Source organism: Pavona decussata, unplaced genomic scaffold (genome assembly GCF_977016875.1).
Source record: "Pavona decussata unplaced genomic scaffold, jaPavDecu1.1 SCAFFOLD_233, whole genome shotgun sequence".
Taxonomy (NCBI): Eukaryota; Metazoa; Cnidaria; class Anthozoa; order Scleractinia; family Agariciidae; genus Pavona; species Pavona decussata.
The window spans coordinates 4,364,220-4,391,757 of record NW_028145638.1 but is presented as its reverse complement, the minus strand read 5'-3'; the positions used below and the strand labels follow the sequence as shown (position 1 = coordinate 4,391,757).

General features: G+C 35.5%; 3 protein-coding genes across 7 annotated transcripts in view; 1 reads left to right on the top strand and 2 right to left on the bottom strand.

Moving 5' to 3' along the window:
• Positions 1-779: 779 nt before the first annotated feature.
• Positions 780-6,198, top strand: LOC146458509 (serine/arginine-rich splicing factor 6-like). The gene is made up of 8 exons (XM_085090576.1): positions 780-991; positions 1,081-1,151; positions 1,809-1,919; positions 2,401-2,470; positions 4,004-4,086; positions 4,580-4,673; positions 5,083-5,210; positions 5,605-6,198. Exons 1-8 carry the CDS (start codon positions 872-874, stop codon positions 5,732-5,734), a joined length of 807 nt encoding a protein of 268 aa, XP_084946702.1. The 5' UTR covers positions 780-871; the 3' UTR covers positions 5,735-6,198.
• Positions 6,199-6,837: 639 nt separating this feature from the next.
• LOC146458508 (ragulator complex protein LAMTOR2-like) lies at positions 6,838-11,524 on the bottom strand. 4 transcript variants are annotated; one of them, XM_085090580.1, is made up of 5 exons: positions 11,366-11,524; positions 10,782-10,875; positions 8,514-8,676; positions 8,333-8,422; positions 6,838-7,632 (listed from the first exon to the last, which is right to left on the bottom strand). In XM_085090580.1, the coding sequence occupies exons 2-5, from the start codon at positions 10,847-10,849 to the stop codon at positions 7,576-7,578; spliced, it is 378 nt and encodes a 125-aa protein (XP_084946706.1). In that variant the 5' UTR covers positions 10,850-10,875; positions 11,366-11,524; the 3' UTR covers positions 6,838-7,575. The 4 variants fall into 4 exon arrangements, with proteins under 4 accessions (XP_084946706.1, XP_084946704.1, XP_084946705.1 ...); XM_085090578.1 differs by having other exon boundaries at positions 10,782-10,855; XM_085090579.1 differs by having other exon boundaries at positions 10,782-10,878; positions 11,366-11,523.
• Positions 11,525-13,453: 1,929 nt separating this feature from the next.
• The window catches only part of LOC146458507 (rho GTPase-activating protein 44-like), a 22,146-nt gene continuing 8,061 nt past the window's right edge, over positions 13,454-27,538 (bottom strand). For both annotated transcript variants that reach the window (XM_085091004.1, XM_085091005.1), the window contains 13 exons: positions 21,708-21,784; positions 21,297-21,417; positions 20,687-20,755; positions 20,450-20,531; positions 20,147-20,274; positions 19,554-19,601; positions 19,098-19,161; positions 18,849-18,930; positions 18,144-18,224; positions 17,419-17,535; positions 16,568-16,650; positions 16,187-16,370; positions 13,454-15,643 (listed from right to left, as the gene is read on the bottom strand). In XM_085091004.1, the coding sequence (XP_084947130.1) occupies positions 15,397-15,643; positions 16,187-16,370; positions 16,568-16,650; positions 17,419-17,535; positions 18,144-18,224; positions 18,849-18,930; positions 19,098-19,161; positions 19,554-19,601; positions 20,147-20,274; positions 20,450-20,531; positions 20,687-20,755; positions 21,297-21,417; positions 21,708-21,784 (1,383 nt within the window). In that variant the 3' untranslated portion in view covers positions 13,454-15,396. The remainder of the gene's footprint in view (positions 15,644-16,186; positions 16,371-16,567; positions 16,651-17,418; positions 17,536-18,143; positions 18,225-18,848; positions 18,931-19,097; positions 19,162-19,553; positions 19,602-20,146; positions 20,275-20,449; positions 20,532-20,686; positions 20,756-21,296; positions 21,418-21,707; positions 21,785-27,538) is intronic.

Here is a 27,538-nt window from a genome sequence, read left to right as displayed (position 1 = left end):
TCTCTAAGTTCTCCATTTTTTTCCCTCCAACTGAAAACCAACATTTCCTAATTCCGTTTCAGACCTGGATGTAGTAGGCTTATCACCGGATCGAACCGGGTGATTACTCTTACTAGCGGAAGCTGTCATGCTGGAAAAATCAGGCTTCAGTAATCTTCTTCTGTACACTCAGGATTTCCTGTCCATGAGCGGTGTCTTCAGTAGTGGTCACCTGAAAGTTCAATCCTCAATTAGATATTTTTGTTTGCTTCCCCATTTCCAGCGAATAGAATAAAACCCGGAGCCAAACTGAAAAAAAGGTGTCTGTCTGTCTGTCTGACCGTCTATAAGTCAGGCCAAGTCACCTTAAGTTTTACCCTTGAAGTGCTGAAACCCATCGAAGATGACGCTAATCTGTGTAAAGGTTCTCTCTACACAAAAGAAAGTTACTCAAACCCTAAAAAATCCTTCCAATAATGGACTCCTCGCCTTCCCCCACCCCTTCCTCCGTTTCTTATAGCCCTCTTACGCTGTTGGTAGTTGTTATATTGCCAAACTGAACGAAAAGAAAAACAACAGTAAAATTCAACAATAAAAACCGGCAACTATGTTTTAGTCTGTCTCAGGAGCGTATAAAACGCTCCTCCTTGCTCCGTTTCCTTTTTAGAAACGCGTTTCCACATGCCAGCTATGCGCCAGTTCATAGCTCAAGTCAGCTGAGCATCAGAAATTTTTAAAACTTGTTTTCCGATGTTCGAAACCGGTTTGCGATTCTAATAAGTCACGTGAAATCTTAAAAATCACGTGATTTAGCTAGCACGCTCCCGCCATCTTGTTGCACGCGAAACGTTGGAAGCGCGGACTTGCTGAAAAACTTCACTTTCGTGCAAACATGACTCGTGTTTTCATAGGAAGGCTCTCAATAAATGCTAGAGAAAGTGATGTTAGGAATTTTCTTGAAGGATATGGCAAAGTCAGAGACATCAGCTTGAAAAGAGGTTATGGATTTGTGGTAAGATAGCTTTCGAGTATAACGCTCTCGGGGCCATTGTACTGTGCTTAGTTTTAGAGGCCATTTGCAAGACATTTTGTTCTCTGTAGGAGTTTGACGATTATCGAGATGCGGACGACGCCATTGCAGATTTAAACGGCAAGAAACTGTTGGGAGAAAGGTGTGGATTTAGTAGTTACAAAGTAAACTTTGAAATGGATGCTGTAAATTATTCATGAAATCAAAACGACCACTGACGTATACGTAAGCTTAAGCTTTAGCTTTGTAAGCCTAAAATATAAATACCATCCGGGAAACAGTTTGTTTTTGTGCACAAATTTGAACGGCTTGCTTTGTACTGACTTTTACATAGTTAAGAATTTTATTGGACTACTTTCCTAGACAAGAAACGTTTACTCACCTAGGCCTCATTCCTCATACAGATAAAAAAAAGAGACTTCAGCTTCGTGCCATGCATTGCAGGCCTGGAGAACAAAAACATGCCACTTGCATTTCACTAATCAAGTTCCTTAACCAAACAGCATGTAAATTAGATTCATGATGACACCAAAAGCCCTGTGAAATTAACTGCTGTACATAAGTTTCGCGTAGAAACTTGTGAGCTATCTTTTACAATCTTTGGAAATTTTTGGACGTCTTCCAGAAATTTTAGGGCACGATTTCCGCACAGCCCATACATTAAATGTATACATAATTATTATGTATGCATTTTGAGACTCACACTCTATTCACACCCATCATTTTTAGAAAGAGGGTAAGTACATGATAGTGGTGCATGTACATGTATAATAATATTAATGTATGCTTTCTGTCGCAGTGTTTCATTGGAGCTGGCCAGAGGCAAAAGGGTTGGAGGAGGAAGCAGAGGGGGTGGCTATGGGCGAGGTGGTGGCTATGGCGGAGGCAGGAGACCAGGGTGGCTTGACAAGTAATAATATAGACATCGTCTTTATATCAGCAAAGCTTTATTTAACCAAAGGAGATTGAGGTGGTGCCTTACAAAATGTCCTCTTCTGTAGTACAGTTTTATATAATTTACTGAGTTTGCACATTGAAGAATTTTGGACAATTTTTTTTTTATTACAACCCATTGTTTCTCAAGAAGGCAGCCCTCAGCACAGATATCAGCTCAACAAAGGCTTTTAAACTTGACAAGTTACTGTACCTACTATGTCTTAGTTAAAAGTAAACTTTATGACTTGTCTGCTTCAATGTCATTGAAACAAAAACTTGGTTTAAAAAGGTCAATATTGATATCATTCAATTCTGTAAAATTGTGTTATTTCTCCACCTTCCCATATAAAACACAGTGTATACAATTGAAACTTGATTCAGTGAAGTTTTCCTTTGTCGAGTGTATTGTATTTATACATTTTTTTTGTTTTGTTTCCACCCCACTGGGGGTCCAGGTATGGTCCGCCAGTAAGAACTCAGTACCGTGTGATCGTGGAGAACATGTCCAGCCGTACAAGCTGGCAGGTAATGTGTAGTTTAGAAGCCTGTTTGTCAACTTCTGATAGTCATGAATACTATATCGCCGTAAGAGCCATAACCGGTAAAACCTGTCACAGCTGAGTACACTTCGTGTGGGTTAAGTGAATTTATTGCATGTGTGTAGATTGAAATAACATTTGACAGTCCAGATTAACTGTGTGAAGTACGGTTTCACTCATGCTTGGGACTTCTTCTCCCACATTTCTTATATTTGGTTACGTGAAATGAAAGCCATCAAAAAGTTATAGGTTGTGTAACCTTAAATAATGTTTCATGCAACTTGTCTTTCAACAGCTAAAAAAATGTACAGTGTTGTGAGACCAGTTATAGGAAGCATGTAACAATGTGTAATGCTTGATAATCATTTCCTTTTTTTTTTTTTTTTTTACAAGAAATCATAGGCTGACAAAACCCCATTGTCCATCTTTTGGTTGGTTGTTTTCAAATGACTATCATTTTGAGGGCTATTAGGAAATATGCAAAAGAGGGCCCTTATAACCTGAGACTGACTGGCCTCTTGTGAATGAAATTATATGAAATTATTAATTTGTTGTAAGCCATTGAAATAGTGCACAATAATAAAAACCTTAAAAACCTTAACCTTGATAAGTTACATTGCAATAAGTAGTTTGCGACATTGCTGTTACTGGTAAATGGCAAAGAAATATAATTCCTTCAAGGTTCCTAAAAATCTCCCATCCAGTTAAAAAAATCTTACAAATCTTGAAAGGGGTGGGGATTCTGCACTGTATTTTCTTTCCAAGGGTCAAAGCTGTTCCAAAAGCAGGCAACAACAATCCCAGGAACAGTTTCCCATTTTTACTTTCCGTTTATTTGTTTGTTGACAGGGCGTTAAGGAATAAGCGCTTGATATTGACTAAACAAACGGTACAAAAGATGTGGATGTTTTCCTAAACTGAGAGAGGTCCCTTTTGCGTGTCACTGCCTTGCGACTGTTGTGAAAGCTTGCAAATTAACGATGAGAAGCTAGAAAATGTGATATGGGTACAGAGATAGATGGGAAGCCTTGCTTGTCGTCTCTGAGGATACTAAGCTAAATCTGTGATTTGTGAGAATTTGAAGAAGGTATTCTTCAGGTAAGACAGAGAGAAGACAATTGCCTCCCTTTCTGTTTGGGAAATTGCAAAAGGAGTTACAAAAAAGACTGTTGAAGCTTGTGCAGTATTTAAATTTGTCATAGATTAATGTCAGATGCGCTAACCTAACCATTCATGAATTGTTTTCCTGCTGTTGAGACAGTACAAAAAAAATTGTCAAGAGAAATACTCCTGTGTTTTGTATCACAAAGGCTTAAACATCTTTGAGTTTTGTATCAAAATAAGTACATGTTTATTCAGTCAGTTCAGTTCATGAGCAAACCAGAAAAATAAAATGTCAATGATGTAATCCAGATTAGCTTTTTTCGTAAAATGATGATTTGATTGTTAGGCCTTTGAAGTTATCTGACCGTTGAGAAAAATTTATCGGTGTTCTGCTCCCTATTATCTGTGTCAACAGGATCTTAAAGACCACCTTCGACAGGTCAGCAGCAATTCAAAACTGACTTACGCTGATGCTCATAAGAAGAGAGTTGGAGAGGGGTGAGATTTATAATAATAAATTATTGTCATTTTACATTTAGCTGTCTCACATGACCAAGTGTAGTTTGCATAGTAAATGATTTGTATGGTGGAGTCTTGTGGAGTCTAAAATAGCAATAGTAAAGAATAATTTTAAATTCACTCTACACACAACCAACAGCACTCTCCAACGATTAAACCTTAATTTAAAATGACTAGCCAAAATCGGACTAACATTCTACCAAACATTTCAAAGAAAGTCTTAACCTTGTTCTTTAGCTCATTGACTGTCACTGGCAATGTTGATGTTTGGATAACTGAGTAGAAGTTGTTTGTTGAACAATTTAATTTTACCTGCAGCAGCTAACAATATTTTTCTTGTACAGTGTACACCTTGTTCATTGGCCAGGTTGTTACCATTTCAAAAGATGTTTAACTAGAGAAGTACCTGAATTTTGTTCTTTCTACATATACACTAAATTGTATTAATGCTAGGAATGGTTGTGTTTCTTAGAACTGTGGAATTTGAGAGTCGAGAAGATATGCTGGAGTGCATCAGGAAAGCAGATAACACAGAGCTTGGTGGCAGGAAGATAAGACTGTCTGAAGTAAGTGATCTAAAGGACTGACATGCATGGCCAAGGAGTGGTCACAGAGGGGCTCAAACCTGGGACCTCCAGATTACGCCTCTAAGCACTTTCCTGTGCTGTCTCTTTTGTGGACACTCTTGTCTGTAAGTTTTGCTGAAATAAAAGCACCATCTCGACTTGATTTCCTTGAGTTAAAGGTAGAAAATGGCTGTGGGTTTCAATGTTGCCCCACAATGATACATGTACTAGTATGCAAGTGGTTTGTGTCTTGCAAACAAATCCAAGATGGCAAATGTCTGGATTTTGGACACATACATGTACTTCCAGCAAGGTAACCCTTTGCAAGCAAGGGTAGAATGCCTAGAGAATTCCCAACCCCATTTGAATTGTGATAACAATATTATTGAGACAGGCTTCTCTTTTACAGGATAAAGATCATGGATCCCCTCCTAGACGCAGCAGCTACAGCAGGAGGTCACGCTCCAGGTCCCGATCTCGGTCTCGCTCACGTTCCCGATCACGTTCACGTTCTCGTTCACCCAAAAGGCGATCAAAGTAAGTACATGTTACACTGTTTGGCTTTACTGATTAAAAAAGCAAACTGTTTTTTGTGAGAATTGCCAGTGTCATGCAACTTCATTATTGCTACATAGTATTGATAAAATTTTCAGCAAATTTCTAACAAGAAGACTGAAAAAGGCACAGATATACGACTGGGAGCAAAAAGGAAAATATAGCCTCTAAAGTAACACTTTATCAAATAATTATAATTTTTTTAAAAAAAAAATGGTGTAGGGGTTGTTTGTGTTCTGTTGTTCTCTGGGAAGTTATTGGATCAGTAGGGGTATTGCGAGTTGTTTTCTCGACCTCACAAACAGAATAAAATAAATTTAATTTTAAAATTAAAATGTGTACAATGTGTCTTATCTCCTGTGAATCTTTTCTCTAGGTCATACTCTCGCTCTAAGAGTCGCTCAGCTTCTAGGTCACCTGTTCATGCCCAGAAGCGTTCCCGCTCACCGTCTCCTGCAGCACCACGGGGAGCATCACCTGGTGATAAACGTGACAGTGATGACTGATTCTTAACATTCACTGTCGGGTTAACATCGTATAGTTATTGTAAGGATGTTTGTGTAATTTAGCTCATAGTTCATATTTACATGCACATGATGAAACTGCATTTAACTGCTACATTAAACTAGTCAGATTTTTTATTGTTGTGTTCCTTTTGCTCACTTAATACTTATAAAGAAAGTGAATGTTGTTAACCTTGTATTTTAGTTTTATTAATACCATACAGGTTAATCAAATTTAAGTTTTGTCTTTGGTTTACTCAAAGAAGTAAATTGTCTTTAACTGCACAAGGAGTCAAGTTGACATGAATTTAAACTGACAAAATGAGCAAAAAGAGTTCTAGAAGCTTATCATAATTATAGAAATAATAGTTATGCCAATGAGTGTAATTATTTTATGAAGTTTAGTCATTTCAATATCATTTACCTGTACTTCACTGTTGTTTTTAAAGTAAAATTTCAAAATGAAAGTGGTGTGATCTTCTTTTAATCTTGCACTCCTACAAGTACACAAGGTTGATGAATTACCGGAAACAAACTGCACCACACAAAACTTTCATGAAAATACTCACTCTAGTTTTCTATCCACAGACGATAAGTTTTTGTAACTACCCTGTACGATGTAATAAACAGCACCACAGAAAAGTACTGCTTACTAACTGTAGCTGGTGTTTGCATTCACACTTTAGAATTTCATCCCCCAACTCCAAAGTTATAACCACCTAGAGCAGCACATTAAACAGCACCACTGCAAAGTACTGTCACACTTTCATAGCCAGTCTACTAGTTCTTTTCTGTACCATTCTTCACTTTCGGGTGTCCCCCAGTGGACACTAGGTTTAACTGTGGTCCCTTTTTTGTGGTGGTACAGCTGGGCACATAAGCAGTTGGGCTGCTAAAGCAACTTATCCCCTCCCCCATTTTCTCCATGGCTCTGCTTCTAAAATGATGTCAATATGCAGATAATCCCACCAGCTATTACTGTGGCTCCAGAGGGTCGTTGTCTAAAAAAACATTTGAGCAAATAGCTTCTCTCTTGCATGCAAAAAGTAACCTCTGGCACCCGGGGTAACCAGCTATGGAAGCTTTGAAAAATAAAAGACATCTAATTATTGAAGAACGTGGTTTATTCAGAAAAATATACTTTAATCTGTATAATTTTATTGAATGAAAATTGCAACCATCAATGACATGCAATGCACAAGAGAGTTCTCTACTAATACTGTCATATCAATCTACTTGACAAGCTGTACAGTTTCACTGTATGGTGTACGATGTAAGGCTGTGTAAGAGGAAAATTGTTTTGTCCAAACTAAACTTAACTTGAATTAAAAGGTAGTGTTACACAAGGCGTTGACCCATGTAATGTGCAACTCCAGAAATCAAAATATCCATACTACTACTCCAGGAAAGGTCAGTGAAAATTCCAAATGGTTAGTCAGGGGCTCTCAAAAGCTCAATTGTTATTTCCAGAGTGGTGGAGCAATTCAAACCAACAAAACTTCCATGGCGGTATGTGGACATTTCTGGAACAACACGTCTCTCAGTGGCATTACTGGTCAAATTTAACAAAACATTACTGTGTGAAGACTGTTCACTGTTAATCTGCATTGCAAATGTTAGAGCATGGCAAGACAATGCATGAAAAATTGCACAATGTAACTGCCTTATCTTCTGCAGAGTTGATGCTCTTAACTCTCCAATAGATTTTAATAAATCCTAGAATATCTTTTGTTTACTGTATAATCACAAGTTGTTCATAGACTGAGGTGAAAAAAATATTCTACCATGCTATGCAGCATTTATAAATTATTATTAGTCTGATGGAATTCTTCTAAATCAGCTGGTCATGATGTTACAACTTGCTTCAGTGGCTGCTCGAGATACCCAGCCAAGGCTACTGTCTGTTGAGAAAGGAATAATGGGCTTTAGAAGGTTGATAGAAAGAAAGTGGAAACAAATTATAAACACTAATGAGCCGACAGCGTTTGGGATTTCCAAGGTTTTGAAATTTGCAACACTTTCCTTGTTGCAGCTAAATGCTCATTTTCTCAAAAAAGTAATTTCCATTATTTTGTCATTTTACTGCAACCCAATGTCATCCTGGAAAGTCTAATCTCTTTTTCAATATTCTACAGATAATGACCAAATTATTTCCCATTACAGTACTCTGTAGCAAAACTGCCCAGCAACATGCTTTGATTTCAAGTACAATAAAATATACAAAAAAACCCTTTATTTATTGAAGAGAAAACTTAAAGAATAAATTAGCCCATAAATGCTTTCATGCATAAAGAATGATCTACCAAGTCTCGTCATCTTCCAACAATCAACATCTCCCGCAAATATGAGTGCACAGACTGTTAACAGTAGCTGTTTTAACCTGTTACAGTAATATGTAGCTTAGTGTTTCAACCTGTTTTTACTGTAAAACCCAGCCAATGTTGAAGTGCATAATTACATGTAAGCCTAGGGTTTAAAATTTTCTTCAGAATTTTTGTCATACATACTTTCTTCGATAACTGTACATGAATGCTTCAAGACAACAGTGACTCTCCCTGAGAGATTTGTTATCGACATACAAATTAATTCATTATTATATACCTTAGCCTTCAGCATTCCAAGTCCCACAGATTCTTGTGCATACAGACACAGGATTAAGTTAGCCACTCTAGTGATAGCAACTTTTCCATCCTGCAAAAGGAGAGAAACAAAAACATCACCATAATGATCAAGTGTAAAGATTTCTGCATCACTGAAAGGGTGACAATGATCAGATACTTACCTCACAATTCATGAAGATCATTTTGAGCTCATCACTGTGGAATGCCATTTTGCCATTCTTTTCATAAGCTGCCCATATACTAGAAGCAATAGCTGCAGTGACTTTTGCATCCTTGTCGCCTGACCCAGCATATGACAACAATGATCCTTCTTGGTTGATGAGTCTAACAAAATATTATATTTGGAGATTTACATGTATGGTTAAAATTGACATGACTGAATCATCAAAGATGAGGAAATGTGACAAGCTTTAATTCAAGAGTCTTGAATTTAAATCCCCTTTACCTCAAATACTATAATCCATCCATTAAAATAATATAAGACTACCTGCCCCCCCCCTTCCCTCACATTTAAGTCCACAGACTGCTTGGGTAAGCTGTTTTAACCTTTAAGCCCTAACAGTAATCAGCATTAAATTTCTCCTTACAATATCAATTCTTATTCAACTGCTGAGGTCCCATGAGAATTAAGGATATGATCACCCAAGGTGAATTTTTTTGATATTTTAATAAAAGTTACTTCTCCCAATTCAAGTACTTTTACATGAAAGTACGGGACAAGATAGGATAATTTTTTTCTTTGATCTTAGAGGTTAAAGATTAAGCTGCTATTTTGGTGCTCAACTGCTGCTTTTATTTCCAAACCCAACCAATGTTGAAATGAAAATTAAGTTCCATCCAATAATACGCCCCATCCCAATAGAGTCCTAAAGTGATGACATCATTAAAACTAAATTTATGAAATTATGGGATCAGCATTTTATTGTGATTTGGGGTCGAGATATTAGCTCTGTTATGCCCCGATGACTCCATACAAATCCTAATTTTGCCTCAGTTCCAAACGTTTGGTATTTTTCAACAAATCCCATAATTTCAAAAATTCAAATATTTGTGACGTCACACTTTAGGACTCTATGCTCCAATGTTTAATCCACTGCTTTGAGCTTTGTTTTGTGATAAAAATGGAAATCTTGGCCATAATCATAGGTTTTTATTGCACATGAAACGCAAAACAGTGGATAAAACAATGGAGCACGATATGCCCTTCTGATATAAGGACAAGCATAGGAAAAGAAAACAGTATCTTATCTCATCCTTGCATTTAGCTCACTTAACAATAACTTGTCCACGCGTGTGCATTGGATACTTGACAATTAGATTATGAGCTCGAGATTTCTGATGAGGGTGCAGCCCGAATCAGCTATCATGCATAGAAATCGAGAGCGAATAATCTAATTGTTTTAGTATAAATCTACTAGTCGTTCAAAACTAAACAAGTAAATTATCTATATCCTCACTGCAGACACTTCAAAAACACGACGAAGCGGCTGACATTTTGTTGAACACCGCTACTCACTATCTATCACAGAATAGATAGCGAGTAGCTTAGCCAATCAGAGAATGGCATTCATGATAGAACACTAGTAGATTTATACTAAAAGATGATAGATAGCCAACAAGGCGCACAGTACTGAGTTGGCTATATAATCATCTCATATCTGCAAGTGGAAAAATTATTTTATTAAAAACAGCCACAAAAAATCATCATATCTTACTGATTTAGCTTCCCCCTGATGCATACTCTTACCATATTTGTGGGGCATGGTATAATGGCTCATATACCATGGCTGCTAAACCAATCAAAACTCTGGAACTGTGTTATCCAATGAGTCAGGTAATAATAATCATGCTTGTCGCACCAATGTAAACCAGGCTCAAGGGGCCATCTATAACCCTTGTTATTACCCTGAACATGCCATTATTACCGTCATTACCCAAAACTTTCTATTTTGGCAAGTTCTTGAGTCATTCCTGTCAAACTGCTCATTCTTAAAAAATAAATGCAACGAAATTTCATAGCATAGAGAATGAAAGTTTGTGTGCTTTTGTACAAAATTGTTCTTTGTTACTAGCTCATATTCATGTACATTTTTTCTGTTTATTAAGTTTAGTTATCAGGTGATCTGTATCGTATGGGGTCTTGACTCTTCTACAGATCATCCTTATGGCTCTTTTATTCTCTTTTATTTGTATTTGTGCCATTAAATTCTATTAAATAAACATTAAATAAATAAATAAATAAGGCAGCAAACAGACAGCTGCAATGTACTATCGATCATGAACGAAATTAACAGTTTCGTTTAACCCTTTGAATGCCTTCAAACAAAGGTACAATTAAGCAGATTTAAGAAGATCCAAAAGGCTACCTTTTATGTTTTGTAACAGATGAAAAGCTTTGTTTAAACGTTCATTATTTTATAGCAACTTACAGCGAGCTAATAACTCCACCACTGATGGCCTGGCCGAGGATTTCCGTGAGAACTTTGGGTTTCAGCATCTTTACCTGTGGAAACTCCGGCAGCTCTACTTCACGATGTTTGTCAAAAGAAAAGGAGAAAGCATGTGACATTTACTCTGGTAAAAATTCACTAAACTCCGCGTGAGCCAATTATCTTCTGTACCGTCTACGAACGAATTTCTCAATGTCACGTGCCTTAACTGGCTCATCGATACTCCCTGTTATGTAAGTATCACAAAGTGTCTGCAATGCTGTAGCCAACGTACGGAAAATGTAAGGACGTCATGTGAAGTCATGATAAGGTCCACCGTATAATGAACAAGGATGAATAAATGAATGTGAATAAATGAAACATATATCTGAACTGCGAGTGAAAGATCAGAATAGTAGAAAGAACCTCGTTGTACACCCTACCCGGCGAGGATCTTTCTTCTATTTAGTCTTTCACCAGCATCCCAGCAGTTCAAACGCATGTTTCATATACCGTATTCATATCCATAAGTAAAGCTATTTAGTATACGCGGACGTCTACCCGGCGGGTAGTAAAAAACTTACCCGAGCCATAATTTGTGGTACGGTTTCAATAGCAGACTGACGGTTGTCGATATAACGTTTAACGTGTAAAATTTCCACAGACAAAGTCCCGTTTGTGACACAAAAAGAACCCTTTTATCCGGCAACCGTTGACACGTGAAATGCACTTGATGTCACCAGATCCGCAAGGGTGACACTAAATCCGGCTGTTTTCTCTAAAGCGACGTACATCCGCATTTCAATGTTCTCTATCGAGATCGTACTGTAGTTTTGTTCCTCCCTTTTCTTGTCTCTTCAGTTTTCTTTTTCCGTGCATTAGCCTTAAAAGCTGAGAAAGTTGACCAAATCATTGGAATGCGGTCTAAATGAAATGGAGAACAAATGACATTGAACTGTCACTACGGAACTTTAGAGGTATTGGAGGTATTCATTACTCGACTGACATTCCGATACTGCCAAACATTTATAATAGGCTTCTTTAAAACCTCACGATTTACAAATTTTAATCCATGTGTGGTAATGAAAGATATACCGTAATCTAAACAAAACTCTCAACTAAAACAACAGGAACTGGCATGGACAGATCACATATAGTAAAAAATGACATATGTCCAACCATATCCTGTTCACACCGGTGGAATGACCAAAGGAGTGGCGCACTCAACTCCAGGCCGAATGACGCAACAAATTACGCGCAGTAAGAATGCGCAAAGCAATTCAATGGAATCACCTCAACTCCAAAAATGACTGTAGATCAAATTATTTTTCATCATTCCATTTCAGAACCGTGATAAGCGCAACAGTTTTAGGAGTGGACGTACTTCCTTGTCTAAGTTGCCCGAAGACACATTGGCGCATCTCGTAACTTATGAATACCATCGCCTCAGGCTCACCAGAACAATAAAACCTTTCCCACCCTGCCTCTCATCGCTTCCCGTCGCCAGCGACGTTTCTCTGATAGCCTATTCCAGGCTCCGAGATTGTCAGGTAAGAATTGCTAATTATTGAATTATTTCGAGTTCGCTCTTAGATTATTTCTCTCGTTCCTACTATACGAGAGAGCTGTGAGCAGGGTATTCCTATGGCGACGGAGGGAAGATGGATCATAGGGTCGACATGCTCCCGTTTGCAACGTGTTACATTATTGGAACCAAAAAAACGAGCAACAAAACAACATTGCTAGACATAACGACAACAAAGACAAGTGAAGGCCTACTGCACAGGTATACCATCTTCCGTTCTTTGTGTGGCGTCAGCTTTGCCTCCCGGGGTTACTCATGGAGATTTTTGGTGGCAGTGCGCCGCTAATTTCTCTAAACTCTGACATGTTTTTTTTTTCTTTCTTTTTTTAAATCGGTACTAATTTTCAGACCTTTGCTGTAAAACCCATATCCGTTTTCATACTTTCCAACCAACACAGTTAAAATCGATACCTGTTTTCAGACCGGGGAAAAGGGCTCAACTCTTCACCCTGTCCGTACCCCTTGGAGCGGTACACACCTGCATAGCTTACACAAGGGAGTACCCCCGGGTGTTACTTTTGACAAACTGCATGGCTATTAAGAGTTTTTTTTCCATGAGGGCATAGCAGATTTTTTTAGGGTCCTCTTGATCTGTATGGTTAAAACAAAGTTTAACGTAAATCTGGTTGAGTAACCACTACACATTTACTTGAAACTTTATTGAACCATGCAGATCGAAGTGACTCTAAAAAATTCCTCACCAGTAATATCAATCTCAACAGCAATGTAATTCGTTTCAAGATCCCAACAGTAGGTACCTTCAGATCAGAGTAGGAGTACGAAATTGAATGCGAGTACAACTTTCAAATTTCAAATCAGTCGCATCCTCGGAACTCTCGCTCCTTCCCGTTGTTTAACAACAGATAAGGAGACTCTAGCAACAAGATTGGTGCGACAGGTGGTTATCTAAAACACACAAACTAGATTTGAGAAGTCATACTCGTACTCAATCTCGTACTCGTAGTCAAATCTGCACTGACACACCACTCACGGGATAGGGGATGGTATACCTGTGGTGAGAGTGAAGTGCCTGTGTCCTCAGGCCTCGCATCGTGCTGTTTAAAACATTCAAAAGCAACAAAACCAAAATATTTATCGGAATTTATTTCACTCAACAGTAATAATCTATTATGAAGCTAAAAGTAGCATAAAATCTTATAACATGTTCCAAGTTCGAAGCTATAAAGTTTATTCTGTTTTAGAAAGGTAAATACTATGGCATTACCTTTAACAAAAATACAAGTATCAATTCTTATTTTATAAACCAACAAGCTTAAATTGATTAATTCTTAATTTAACATCGCTTTTTTTATTTTTACCAGGAATCATAACTATCATAAAAGTCCTATTATTTTATTATTTTACTCTATTTTCTCGATGATTAAGATAAAATAATTCATTACCAGACGCCAGTTTAAAAATATAAAATATACATTCTATATCAAACCCAAACTAATACACATTCTCCTTTTCAGAAATGCTCCCGGGATGAATTCACAAAGTGCCATAAAAAGGAAAATATGTATTTCACCTTACAAATTAGGCAACGATTTTGTAATGTGTAGCATATAGTTGACAACTACGGGTAAGCTCAAAACACAAATAGAATTTACCATTAGTTTGATAAACCGGTTTTGTTAGAATCTAGAGCAGTTTACTAGTATCGTCAAAACGTCGGACAACATTAAGTTTTAATTTTTCCGTTACCAATTGATAAGTTAAACGAAATCACGCATTTCCTTTGGTTCTGCGTTTGTTGGGTTTTTATCGGCTTAAAACTTTGAGCAACTTACGTAGCCAAGCAGGTTTTTCACACCCAATCAGGAGAGATTTCCAAACGACTAACGAAAAGCATAAGTACAAGCACAAGGATCAAAATTTTTGCTTTTTTTGTGCTCACTTGACGTAAAGCTCTTACGCTTATGCTTGTACTTGCGCCTACGCTTGCGTCGCTAGGCTTTAAAAACAAAACGAACCAATCGAAAATGTACGGCGTCAAACGCGGGAAAACGCGTATGAGCAAGATACGATTGGTTTTGGTTTTACCTCCAATTGCTTCAGAAAGTAATGCGAATAATTTTTTTGAATGAATATATGAAATATACAGTAAAGCCGGAAAGTACTCGGTTTTTTAACCAATCACAATGCTTGCTAAACCACAGCAAACGCAAAATTACTTTCAACACTCAAATAAAAATCATTGGTTGATTGTTGCCGGTTGCACGAAGGACTAAAAAATTTTAAAAAAGTATAAATCATGCACAAATAACAAAAAAAAAATCAAACAACAACATACAACATATTTCATTGCTGGATCGAGGTATACCATAATTACTGATAACGGCCAACTTTTCTTATTTTTCTTATATGTGAATACTATGTTCAATGGTAAACTGAATGACTAAAACTAAGTTATTGCAACAGATTTAGCATTTCAGCATGAAAGTGTGCCACTTTCTCGAATAGCCACTCCAAAAACTTCGGAATGTGTTGGTATAAAACTGTGGAACAAAATTATAAAGGTTCGCACAGCTAGAAAGCCGCGGAAACTCGGACGAAATTTTGCTTGCAAAGGAGATGAAATGTTTGAAAAGAGAACGTAAATCGTACGTGTAGTCACCCTTTGTAAGGCAACGTGGCAGCTAAAATACTCAAAGAATATCCTTATCTTCGTGGCACCAGTTTTTACACTTGTCAGCACGATCCTGGGCGAGTTGTTTGATGTTGTTCCAATTCAAGCCCTGGAGACGCAGAAAAAGTAGCCGGAAAATGTATTGAATTGACTTTCCGCGATACTTAACTATGACTATAAGGTGCGGCTTGTAGTTCGCTTGTGCAAAGGCGGTCAAATGTGCGATTTTCATCGAGCCCAATCGACGCGACCATGAGTTTCCACTGAGGGGCGTATCACCTGTGCAAGCAAAATTTTCCTGGTATATAACCGCAGCTGAAGTCTTGCTAGATACTCTTGACCAGCTCAGTCGCTCATACTATTGTTAACTAATATTTCCTTAAACATAATTCTTTACTTTATCTTTTTACAGGTTTAGATGGAGGAGGTGGAGGAGGGTTCGAAGGTCTCAATGGTCCAACCGAGGTCGCGCTGGGCTTGGGGCCGGGTAGCGGGGGTGCTGAGGTAGCCACTGGACTTGAGGAACCCATGAATTTCACTGACACTGGGGGAGCGTTCTTTTTCTTCTGTGGAGGCGTGGCTGTCAGAGCGGGGTTATGCTCCACGTCATTGACTGCTGGTTTGGTTGCATCTGACGCTTGAGAACTAGAAGAAAATTCACAGGACGATAAGGATAAGTTCAAATGTTTCATTTTATTATGTTTTTCATAATAAACTACACTGGCTAAAAATTGGATTTCTCAGTTGTAAACTTACACAACACCCTTTACATTTCTGGCATTTATAAAAATCGAGCTTTTGTTGGTCATGTGTCTGTCACGTGAATAATCGGTGCCTAAAGCTGCAACAACACGGGCTTTTAGGTCACGTGTCCATCAGTAAGCAGATCACGTGAATAATCCGTACATAAAGCTGTGACAACACGGGCTTTTTTTCCTTGAATAGGCGACACAATTCAGAAAAAACAAAAACAAGATAAAAAACTTTCACGTCGCCAGCCCACAGCGAAAATCGCACATGCGACGCGACAGCTTAAAAAATCACAGAAGAAAATAACGCGAGAAATTCAAAGTTGAATATCTTGCGACAAAGTATAGGCTGTTGCATCCCCTGTGCAAGAGTGGATAATTTCACCGCCTGCAGGCAAAAAATTATTCGTGTAGCCGCGGTTTAAGGCCATGCACTTACCTATCATCGTTCGGGGAACAGCTGTCAGAATTCTTAAGACTAATGAGACTGACAACTTCCTCTAAGAAGCCACCCGTGACACTCTTGAACTCCCCCGAGGCTTTCTTCTGCTCAGTATTCTGATCAACTGGGGGCCGGCTTGATCCATTTGTCTCAAGAACAGTTTTACGAGAGAAGTCAATCTCTGTTTTAAAAAACAATAACAACGACAATGACAACAGGATATTTTCATGAAGGCGACATTTGACTTGAACTACCAGAAGTTGAAAGGTAAGTCCAGTTTGTAATTTAAAGTGATGCTTAAACTAATTCTCAAGCACACTGAAATGTCATGATGTCGAAATTGATATCAGCCAACACTGACTGTCTGGCTGCACCTACCTTCTGGGAAGAACCAACCATGATGCTGAATTAACGCCTCTACAATTGAGGACTGGACACCAGTGTGCTGAACATTCACACCACTGGAGGACAATCAACAAACAAATGAATAAGTAAATAATAAACCTTCTTGGCCCAGGGCCCGGTTGTTCGAAAGCCGATTAACGTACGCTAATCCTCGATTAAAAGTTAACCAACGTTCTCATTTCGCTCGTTAAAAATGTTTTAGAAAGCTAATTTTAAGCTAATGGCAAAGAAAAGGCGAAGTCAAAATTGAAGGACATAAACCCTTTTCGAAATATCTTTAATTACTAGTCATTAAAATCGAATGAAAGTTCACGTTAACCCAGGATTAGCTTAATCGAGCTTTGAACAACTCGGCCCTGATGTTTAGAGAGCAAGTAACAAAATGAGCACTACTCAGATAGGGAATTTCCTGGCTTGTTACGTTAAAATGCCTTTTTCCTGAGTGAGGTATGTACATCACTTAATTGCTGCATCATAATTAATTTTGTGCTTGGTGGTTGTCGCTTATTTTTGAAAGTAAATAGCTTGTCTTTGCAAACTGAAAAAAACCCATCCACAGGGTCGTAACCCAAGTGCGGTTTTTTGCTGTTTGATTTCCGCGCGGTCAAAAAGAGAAAAATACACAATTCCCACGGAAACGCTTGCTACGTAAGCTAAATGGTCTCAGAAATTTTCATTACCATGAATTGTAGCAATTTCCACAACAAATATTTTCTAGCTCATGAGGCTACTGCCTGGTCTGTGTTGTTCAAATGTCTCTTTTCTGAGGAATGTATCAGTCGGTTGACACTTTTTCATAAAGTATACAAGAAGCTCTCGCTTACCCTTCATCCTCTGGTGACCAAATGATGTTGGGCGCTATGACAATAGCAATATTGCTTGCACTCATTTTGTTAACTTCACTGTTTTCGGAGAGTTTCCCAAGAAACTTCATCAGGTACCTGAAAGGAGCAGGAAGGGAACAATGATGTACAAAGTGATAAGACACATAAGCAGTCCATAGTCATATGAATTTCCTCTAGTAATTGTATCAGAAGAGAGGACTTTTGTGCATTTTTGGACTAAATTTGCTGAAGTAGTATTAAAACATTTCTGCAGTGAAATCAGGCTGCAAAGAAACAAATTCTTGTTAACTATGAGTGCATAAGAATTGGATGACTTGTTCTAATTGAATGTATGCCAAAATTTAGCCTAAATACGTACATGGGTCCTTCTTTACACTCAGTCCTTCAACTGTAGTCTCTTACGCGCGCAGCCGTTATTAGGGTCGTCACGCAACGCTTCTCTCTGTCTCTCCGGTCGCTTGGTGACCCTAATAACGGCTACGTATGAGACTACTTCATACGTAACGTGGCAATAATTAAATGAATAAAATAAAATAAAATAATAAATAAAAATAATAACATTCTGAGGATTAGAGTAGATGCTGGTTAAGATCAAGACCTGAGCCACAAACCCCACCCAAAATTCTTCAAGCAGAAGGGAACCATTCACTCAGAACTGTCAATGGTCAAATCCAGACTTGTAAATCAAACCAAACCTTTCTGACCTGAGATTGGCTTTGTATAATGGTGGCATCTTTTCTACAATAGTCCAATAGGCTTGTAACTTGGTACCATTTTCTTGAATACTGTTGATTAATAATATGCCTTTTATCAGTATTAGAAATGACAAACAACTACTGCCCCAGTTAGTTAACTTGTGAACTGTATAAAGTGTGAACTCTCTGTTGTTAGAAGACTTGACTGGAAGTATAAGAACAGAACTAAATTGCCATGAGACAGTAGAGAAGTTTATCACAAAAATTCCTCTTGCTGGTGGGTGAGGGGGAGTGGCAGAAGAGTCTAAAGTTTACGGTACCTTCCCTCCCCCTCCCTTGAAGGCTTAATCAACATGTTCCCCCTTTTATTCTATCTCACAAACATTGTTTTTACTACAGGTTTCCTCAACCTTTTTCCATACTTGGAGACCCAAGGGTTACAGCGAGTCTTTTTATTAATTCTTCATTGATAGAAAATCTTAGTCAAAATACGATTGAATAAACTAGAAATAAACTGCAACTAAAGATAGTGTCCTGTTGATTTATCTGTAGCAACCAGCACTGTTGACAAGTACAAGTGAAAATTAAACTGGGTAATATTTAAAAGCACTTTTGAGTTTGAATCTGCTCAGTCTGTACTTTGTTTGTTTTATACTAAATTTACTTTGCTTAGTTTGTAAAGCTTGAAGATCAGGTGTACATGTAATTCCTTACCTTGAGGCCTGTATCCATTCATTGTACAGAGTGGAAGTCATGAGAGGCTCTGGAAGTTCTCGAAGATACTGCTTCAGTGCCCCTGATAAGAAAGTAAATCTGTCATGGTGGCATGCTGTAAATTTTTGCCATTAAATTAACATTAAAATAATTTTTTATTAATCTAATATTTACTAAATGTTTCTCATAAAATCAGAATATACATTGCAGTACTAAACTCAAAAATGAAGCATAAATTTGGAACCATACCTGTAACAATGTGAACATCACTTTCAAACTCTGATAGATCAACTAAACCAGCATCAAATTCTGCCTAAAAAATTATGGAAAAAAACATCTTAAGCCAACCAGGGACTAAACTGCAGAACAGTCCATATAAAATCAAAAGTAAAACTAGGAGAAGCACTAGAATCCTGAATCAAGAAATATTGGTATTTCCATGCTTTTGGAGCATCGTGCCTTGCAAGTCCACGCTTTCAGTGTTTTGAATCTCTGTAGTCCATAAATTTTAAGACACAAATGACTGTTTTACTGTCTACCGGTAAACAGGGAACTTTTCTACCAACTCTGTGGGCCCTTTAATTCCAGCACAAGAAGGATGAAACATCAGCCCCATTTTGAAGTACAGCTAGATTAAGGCAAAATTATGGCTTACATAATGAACTTCACATTGAATAAAAACATACACTGTACAATGTAGCTTACCGTTAGTTTCCTGATCTTCACAGCACTTCCAGCAAGTCTGAAAAGACCCTACAGGATAATCAAAGCAGTATTACTTCTCAGTGAATGCCATTTTGTTGTACAAAGCATGATCACTAATAATATTATTTGCTACATTCCACATATTAAGTGTGTTGAGTTGGTTGGTTGTTGATTGATCAATCAACTTTTATTGTGTGTTGACTTCCAGTTAGTTTGGGAGGACACAGACAGACAGACAGACAGACAGACAAACAAACAATGACTCTACTTAACAAGGATGAAATACATTGATTACTAGTCAACTGGCCACCCAGTAGTTCTCATAATGGCTGTTTGTATGGGAAGCTGGGAGAAATGGGGTTAACAAGAGAACAAGTCAGGATTTTTACAAACTTTAGGTTTAGAAGGGTTAGGGTTGGGGTTAGCTAGGGTCAGTTTTTTTTTTTTTTTGCTAGAAAACAGGACAGAACTATCTAGCAAAAGAGTGGGAAGTGAGAATGAAGTGGAACAGAAGCACAATAGAAGTCATAATAGAGACATTTGGTGAGCAGGAGGATCTCAAACCTAAAATGATTAAAAGAAAGTAGACTTACTTGAACACCCATAGCTTCTCTGTAGAGGAATGTAACACATTCTTCAATTACAAATGCAATCTCTCTTTCCTGTATTCTTAGGTGGTCCTCCAGTGGACAGCCATACACAGGCTGAAGTTCGGATTCATCTAAAAACAGTATCATGTAAACACAGCAGTCAGTTTTGTCTGATATTAAAATAATGTTGTTATTTATTTATAAATAAATTTTCTATTACTTCCAATAATATTGTTTATAAATAACTGAAAAAAAGCATGAATTTGGTCTAAATAATAAATTTACAAACGGCACCCCATAGCTTACCCAGTAGAGACTTCAGAGTTGGTAGGATGTTGTCCAGTGCTGTCACTACTCTTTGGTGATAGTCCAACTGTGCTTCAATAAACTGAAACATGAACAAGGAAGTAAGAGGCAACTTAACTACTTAACTAACAGCCAAGTATTCTATGACGTTTGGGTATAATCGATATATTTGTGCAATCCCATGTAAACATACACTGTAGCTCAAGATTTAAGAACATTTTAAGATAAAATCTTTACCTTGATTATCCAGTTGGCATATTCCCCCTCCCTTGAAACAAATTTCAAAAGCTCTGTGGTAAGGGTGTCCTGCAAACAAATGTTACAAATACATGTAGTACAGTTAAATTTAATCACAAGTTAATATTCAGAATGGAAATCACTTGATGTCGAGGAAAATTAAACCATTGAAACAAATAGTATTACCCAGGTGAGGTTTACAAATAGGGACCTTAAGAAGTATGATAGCAACATCAACACGAATATGTCATAAAACAATAAGATTTAATGAATACAGTAACTGTTGCTCTGCATTTGCGATATGAATTTTCAATTCATATAGTAACTTTCTTTGCCCTCTTCAGCAAAATGTCAACAACATGAAATGACCATAATTATTCAAAGTTTTATGTATAGAATGGACACACACAACATTGAATTTTTAATTTTCTTTTTTGAGTTGAATGCTCAAAAGTTCACACTAAATCAGTGCCAAGATAGTTCGGCTTCCACTTAGTATTCTCAATATAAATGGCCCTAATGTGCAAAGCTGTCATTTCACCCATCTATATGCAATAATTAACTCAGTTCTGGCAACAAATAACATGTAATTCCCATATTAAGTACTAACTTGGCATGCTTCAAACTTTCCAGTCTCTTCTTCATATTCAGTCTTCAGCGTGTCGGCTTTGGCTGCAGCAGCTAGCATATCTTTATTTGCTCCATGAGACACTTTGACAGCTGCCATCCACCTGAACAAAATATAATGGAAGTTCCACTGTTAGGAAGACACGTACAGATACAAAGGAAATAAAATTTAACTTGTCTATAGTTTGAAATCATTTGGCCTAAAAGTCATTTTAAATATTACAATGAACATAAGATAACAAATGTGCAGTGATGGGCCAGGGAGGGGGGTGGGGATGGGTGGGTGTGTGTAGAAAACATCATTGGGAGTCAATTAAGCTAACATGCAAAGAAGCTCTGGAAATTCTGAACTTTACTGCATGGTCTTCTAGTATGTTACTTATTATTACATTACCTTGATTTCCCAGTGTCCATGTCAAGTCTTGCTTTTGTCAACTTCTTCTTTATTTGATTGATGTTTGGGATATCATTCTGTAAAGTAAAAAATATACATGAAGTGTGTCATGTCTCTCTATCAAAATTATTTTGTGATACAATCCAAGAAATGCAACAAAGAATCAGCTGAATGATATCAGTAGTCTATGTTTACAATGAACCATATGCAATAATGTTTTCTACTGTTTTATATTTTATTATTGTTTATTATTATAATTATTATTACTTTTTTTTTTGGGGGGGGGGGGGGGAGTCTCTATAACAGTTGTAAGTATTTTTTATAGCTTTGTACAACATATTTAAATTTATCAACATTAGTGTTCCAGCTGCATGACCTAAACCAATGAGTGTCCCAGAGAAAACATGGTAGGTCTTGAAAATTGTACATATTTACATACACATGACAGGAGTATAAAGCTTTGCAAAATGAGCAAAAACTGCACATTGGCTCAGTTGGTAGAGCACCAGGCTCCCGTGCGGGAGGTCGCAATTCAAACCCCGGCCGGACCAACACTTAGGGTCTTTAAATAACTAAGGAGAAAGTGCTGCCTTTGTAATAACATCTGCAAACGGTTAGACTTTCTAGTCTTCTCGGATAAGGACGATAAATCGTAGGTCCCGTCTCACAACCCTTGTTCATGATTACTTTGTGGGACGTTAAAGAACCCACACACTGTTCGTAAGAGTAGGGGACGTAGTTCCCGGTGTTGTGGTCTGGCCTTCCATCTTTCACACTCATGCTTGGGTTAAGTGGGTGGGTGGGTGAGATCGAATATGGACCGATAGCGGCTGCCAGAGGCGCCTTCACATGCTGACGTCCGATCTCACCCCACAGAAATGTAAACCGCCATGAGACTTGGTGATATGTGCGGTATATAAGAATTCATTCATTCATTCATTCATTCATTCATTCATTCATTCATTCATTCATTCATTCATTCATTCATTCATTCATTCATTCATTCATTCATTCATTCATTCATTCATTCATTCATTCATTCATTCATTCATTCATTCATTCATTCATTCATTCATTCATTCATTCATTCATTCATTCATTCATTCATTCATTCATTCATTCATTCATTCATTCATTCATTCATTCATTCATTCATTCATTCATTCATTCATTCATTCATTCATTCATTCATTCATTCATTCATTCATTCATTCATTCATTCATTCATTCATTCATTCATTCATTCATTCATTCATTCATTCATTCATTCATTCATTCATTCATTCATTCATTCATTCATTCATTCATTCATTCATTCATTCATTCATTCATTCATTCATTCATTCATTCATTCATTCATTCATTCATTCATTCATTCATTCATTCATTCATTCATTCATTCATTCATTCATTCATTCATTCATTCATTCATTCATTCATTCATTCATTCATTCATTCATTCATTCATTCATTCATTCATTCATTCATTCATTCATTCATTCATTCATTCATTCATTCATTCATTCATTCATTCATTCATTCATTCATTCATTCATTCATTCATTCATTCATTCATTCATTCATTCATTCATTCATTCATTCATTCATTCATTCATTCATTCATTCATTCATTCATTCATTCATTCATTCATTCATTCATTCATTCATTCATTCATTCATTCATTCATTCATTCATTCATTCATTCATTCATTCATTCATTCATTCATTCATTCATTCATTCATTCATTCATTCATTCATTCATTCATTCATTCATTCATTCATTCATTCATTCATTCATTCATTCATTCATTCATTCATTCATTCATTCATTCATTCATTCATTCATTCATTCATTCATTCATTCATTCATTCATTCATTCATTCATTCATTCATTCATTCATTCATTCATTCATTCATTCATTCATTCATTCATTCATTCATTCATTCATTCATTCATTCATTCATTCATTCATTCATTCATTCATTCATTCATTCATTCATTCATTCATTCATTCATTCATTCATTCATTCATTCATTCATTCATTCATTCATTCATTCATTCATTCATTCATTCATTCATTCATTCATTCATTCATTCATTCATTCATTCATTCATTCATTCATTCATTCATTCATTCATTCATTCATTCATTCATTCATTCATTCATTCATTCATTCATTCATTCATTCATTCATTCATTCATTCATTCATTCATTCATTCATTCATTCATTCATTCATTCATTCATTCATTCATTCATTCATTCATTCATTCATTCATTCATTCATTCATTCATTCATTCATTCATTCATTCATTCATTCATTCATTCATTCATTCATTCATTCATTCATTCATTCATTCATTCATTCATTCATTCATTCATTCATTCATTCATTCATTCATTCATTCATTCATTCATTCATTCATTCATTCATTCATTCATTCATTCATTCATTCATTCATTCATTCATTCATTCATTCATTCATTCATTCATTCATTCATTCATTCATTCATTCATTCATTCATTCATTCATTCATTCATTCATTCATTCATTCATTCATTCATTCATTCATTCATTCATTCATTCATTCATTCATTCATTCATTCATTCATTCATTCATTCATTCATTCATTCATTCATTCATTCATTCATTCATTCATTCATTCATTCATTCATTCATTCATTCATTCATTCATTCATTCATTCATTCATTCATTCATTCATTCATTCATTCATTCATTCATTCATTCATTCATTCATTCATTCATTCATTCATTCATTCATTCATTCATTCATTCATTCATTCATTCATTCATTCATTCATTCATTCATTCATTCATTCATTCATTCATTCATTCATTCATTCATTCATTCATTCATTCATTCATTCATTCATTCATTCATTCATTCATTCATTCATTCATTCATTCATTCATTCATTCATTCATTCATTCATTCATTCATTCATTCATTCATTCATTCATTCATTCATTCATTCATTCATTCATTCATTCATTCATTCATTCATTCATTCATTCATTCATTCATTCATTCATTCATTCATTCATTCATTCATTCATTCATTCATTCATTCATTCATTCATTCATTCATTCATTCATTCATTCATTCATTCATTCATTCATTCATTCATTCATTCATTCATTCATTCATTCATTCATTCATTCATTCATTCATTCATTCATTCATTCATTCATTCATTCATTCATTCATTCATTCATTCATTCATTCATTCATTCATTCATTCATTCATTCATTCATTCATTCATTCATTCATTCATTCATTCATTCATTCATTCATTCATTCATTCATTCATTCATTCATTCATTCATTCATTCATTCATTCATTCATTCATTCATTCATTCATTCATTCATTCATTCATTCATTCATTCATTCATTCATTCATTCATTCATTCATTCATTCATTCATTCATTCATTCATTCATTCATTCATTCATTCATTCATTCATTCATTCATTCATTCATTCATTCATTCATTCATTCATTCATTCATTCATTCATTCATTCATTCATTCATTCATTCATTCATTCATTCATTCATTCATTCATTCATTCATTCATTCATTCATTCATTCATTCATTCATTCATTCATTCATTCATTCATTCATTCATTCATTCATTCATTCATTCATTCATTCATTCATTCATTCATTCATTCATTCATTCATTCATTCATTCATTCATTCATTCATTCATTCATTCATTCATTCATTCATTCATTCATTCATTCATTCATTCATTCATTCATTCATTCATTCATTCATTCATTCATTCATTCATTCATTCATTCATTCATTCATTCATTCATTCATTCATTCATTCATTCATTCATTCATTCATTCATTCATTCATTCATTCATTCATTCATTCATTCATTCATTCATTCATTCATTCATTCATTCATTCATTCATTCATTCATTCATTCATTCATTCATTCATTCATTCATTCATTCATTCATTCATTCATTCATTCATTCATTCATTCATTCATTCATTCATTCATTCATTCATTCATTCATTCATTCATTCATTCATTCATTCATTCATTCATTCATTCATTCATTCATTCATTCATTCATTCATTCATTCATTCATTCATTCATTCATTCATTCATTCATTCATTCATTCATTCATTCATTCATTCATTCATTCATTCATTCATTCATTCATTCATTCATTCATTCATTCATTCATTCATTCATTCATTCATTCATTCATTCATTCATTCATTCATTCATTCATTCATTCATTCATTCATTCATTCATTCATTCATTCATTCATTCATTCATTCATTCATTCATTCATTCATTCATTCATTCATTCATTCATTCATTCATTCATTCATTCATTCATTCATTCATTCATTCATTCATTCATTCATTCATTCATTCATTCATTCATTCATTCATTCATTCATTCATTCATTCATTCATTCATTCATTCATTCATTCATTCATTCATTCATTCATTCATTCATTCATTCATTCATTCATTCATTCATTCATTCATTCATTCATTCATTCATTCATTCATTCATTCATTCATTCATTCATTCATTCATTCATTCATTCATTCATTCATTCATTCATTCATTCATTCATTCATTCATTCATTCATTCATTCATTCATTCATTCATTCATTCATTCATTCATTCATTCATTCATTCATTCATTCATTCATTCATTCATTCATTCATTCATTCATTCATTCATTCATTCATTCATTCATTCATTCATTCATTCATTCATTCATTCATTCATTCATTCATTCATTCATTCATTCATTCATTCATTCATTCATTCATTCATTCATTCATTCATTCATTCATTCATTCATTCATTCATTCATTCATTCATTCATTCATTCATTCATTCATTCATTCATTCATTCATTCATTCATTCATTCATTCATTCATTCATTCATTCATTCATTCATTCATTCATTCATTCATTCATTCATTCATTCATTCATTCATTCATTCATTCATTCATTCATTCATTCATTCATTCATTCATTCATTCATTCATTCATTCATTCATTCATTCATTCATTCATTCATTCATTCATTCATTCATTCATTCATTCATTCATTCATTCATTCATTCATTCATTCATTCATTCATTCATTCATTCATTCATTCATTCATTCATTCATTCATTCATTCATTCATTCATTCATTCATTCATTCATTCATTCATTCATTCATTCATTCATTCATTCATTCATTCATTCATTCATTCATTCATTCATTCATTCATTCATTCATTCATTCATTCATTCATTCATTCATTCATTCATTCATTCATTCATTCATTCATTCATTCATTCATTCATTCATTCATTCATTCATTCATTCATTCATTCATTCATTCATTCATTCATTCATTCATTCATTCATTCATTCATTCATTCATTCATTCATTCATTCATTCATTCATTCATTCATTCATTCATTCATTCATTCATTCATTCATTCATTCATTCATTCATTCATTCATTCATTCATTCATTCATTCATTCATTCATTCATTCATTCATTCATTCATTCATTCATTCATTCATTCATTCATTCATTCATTCATTCATTCATTCATTCATTCATTCATTCATTCATTCATTCATTCATTCATTCATTCATTCATTCATTCATTCATTCATTCATTCATTCATTCATTCATTCATTCATTCATTCATTCATTCATTCATTCATTCATTCATTCATTCATTCATTCATTCATTCATTCATTCATTCATTCATTCATTCATTCATTCA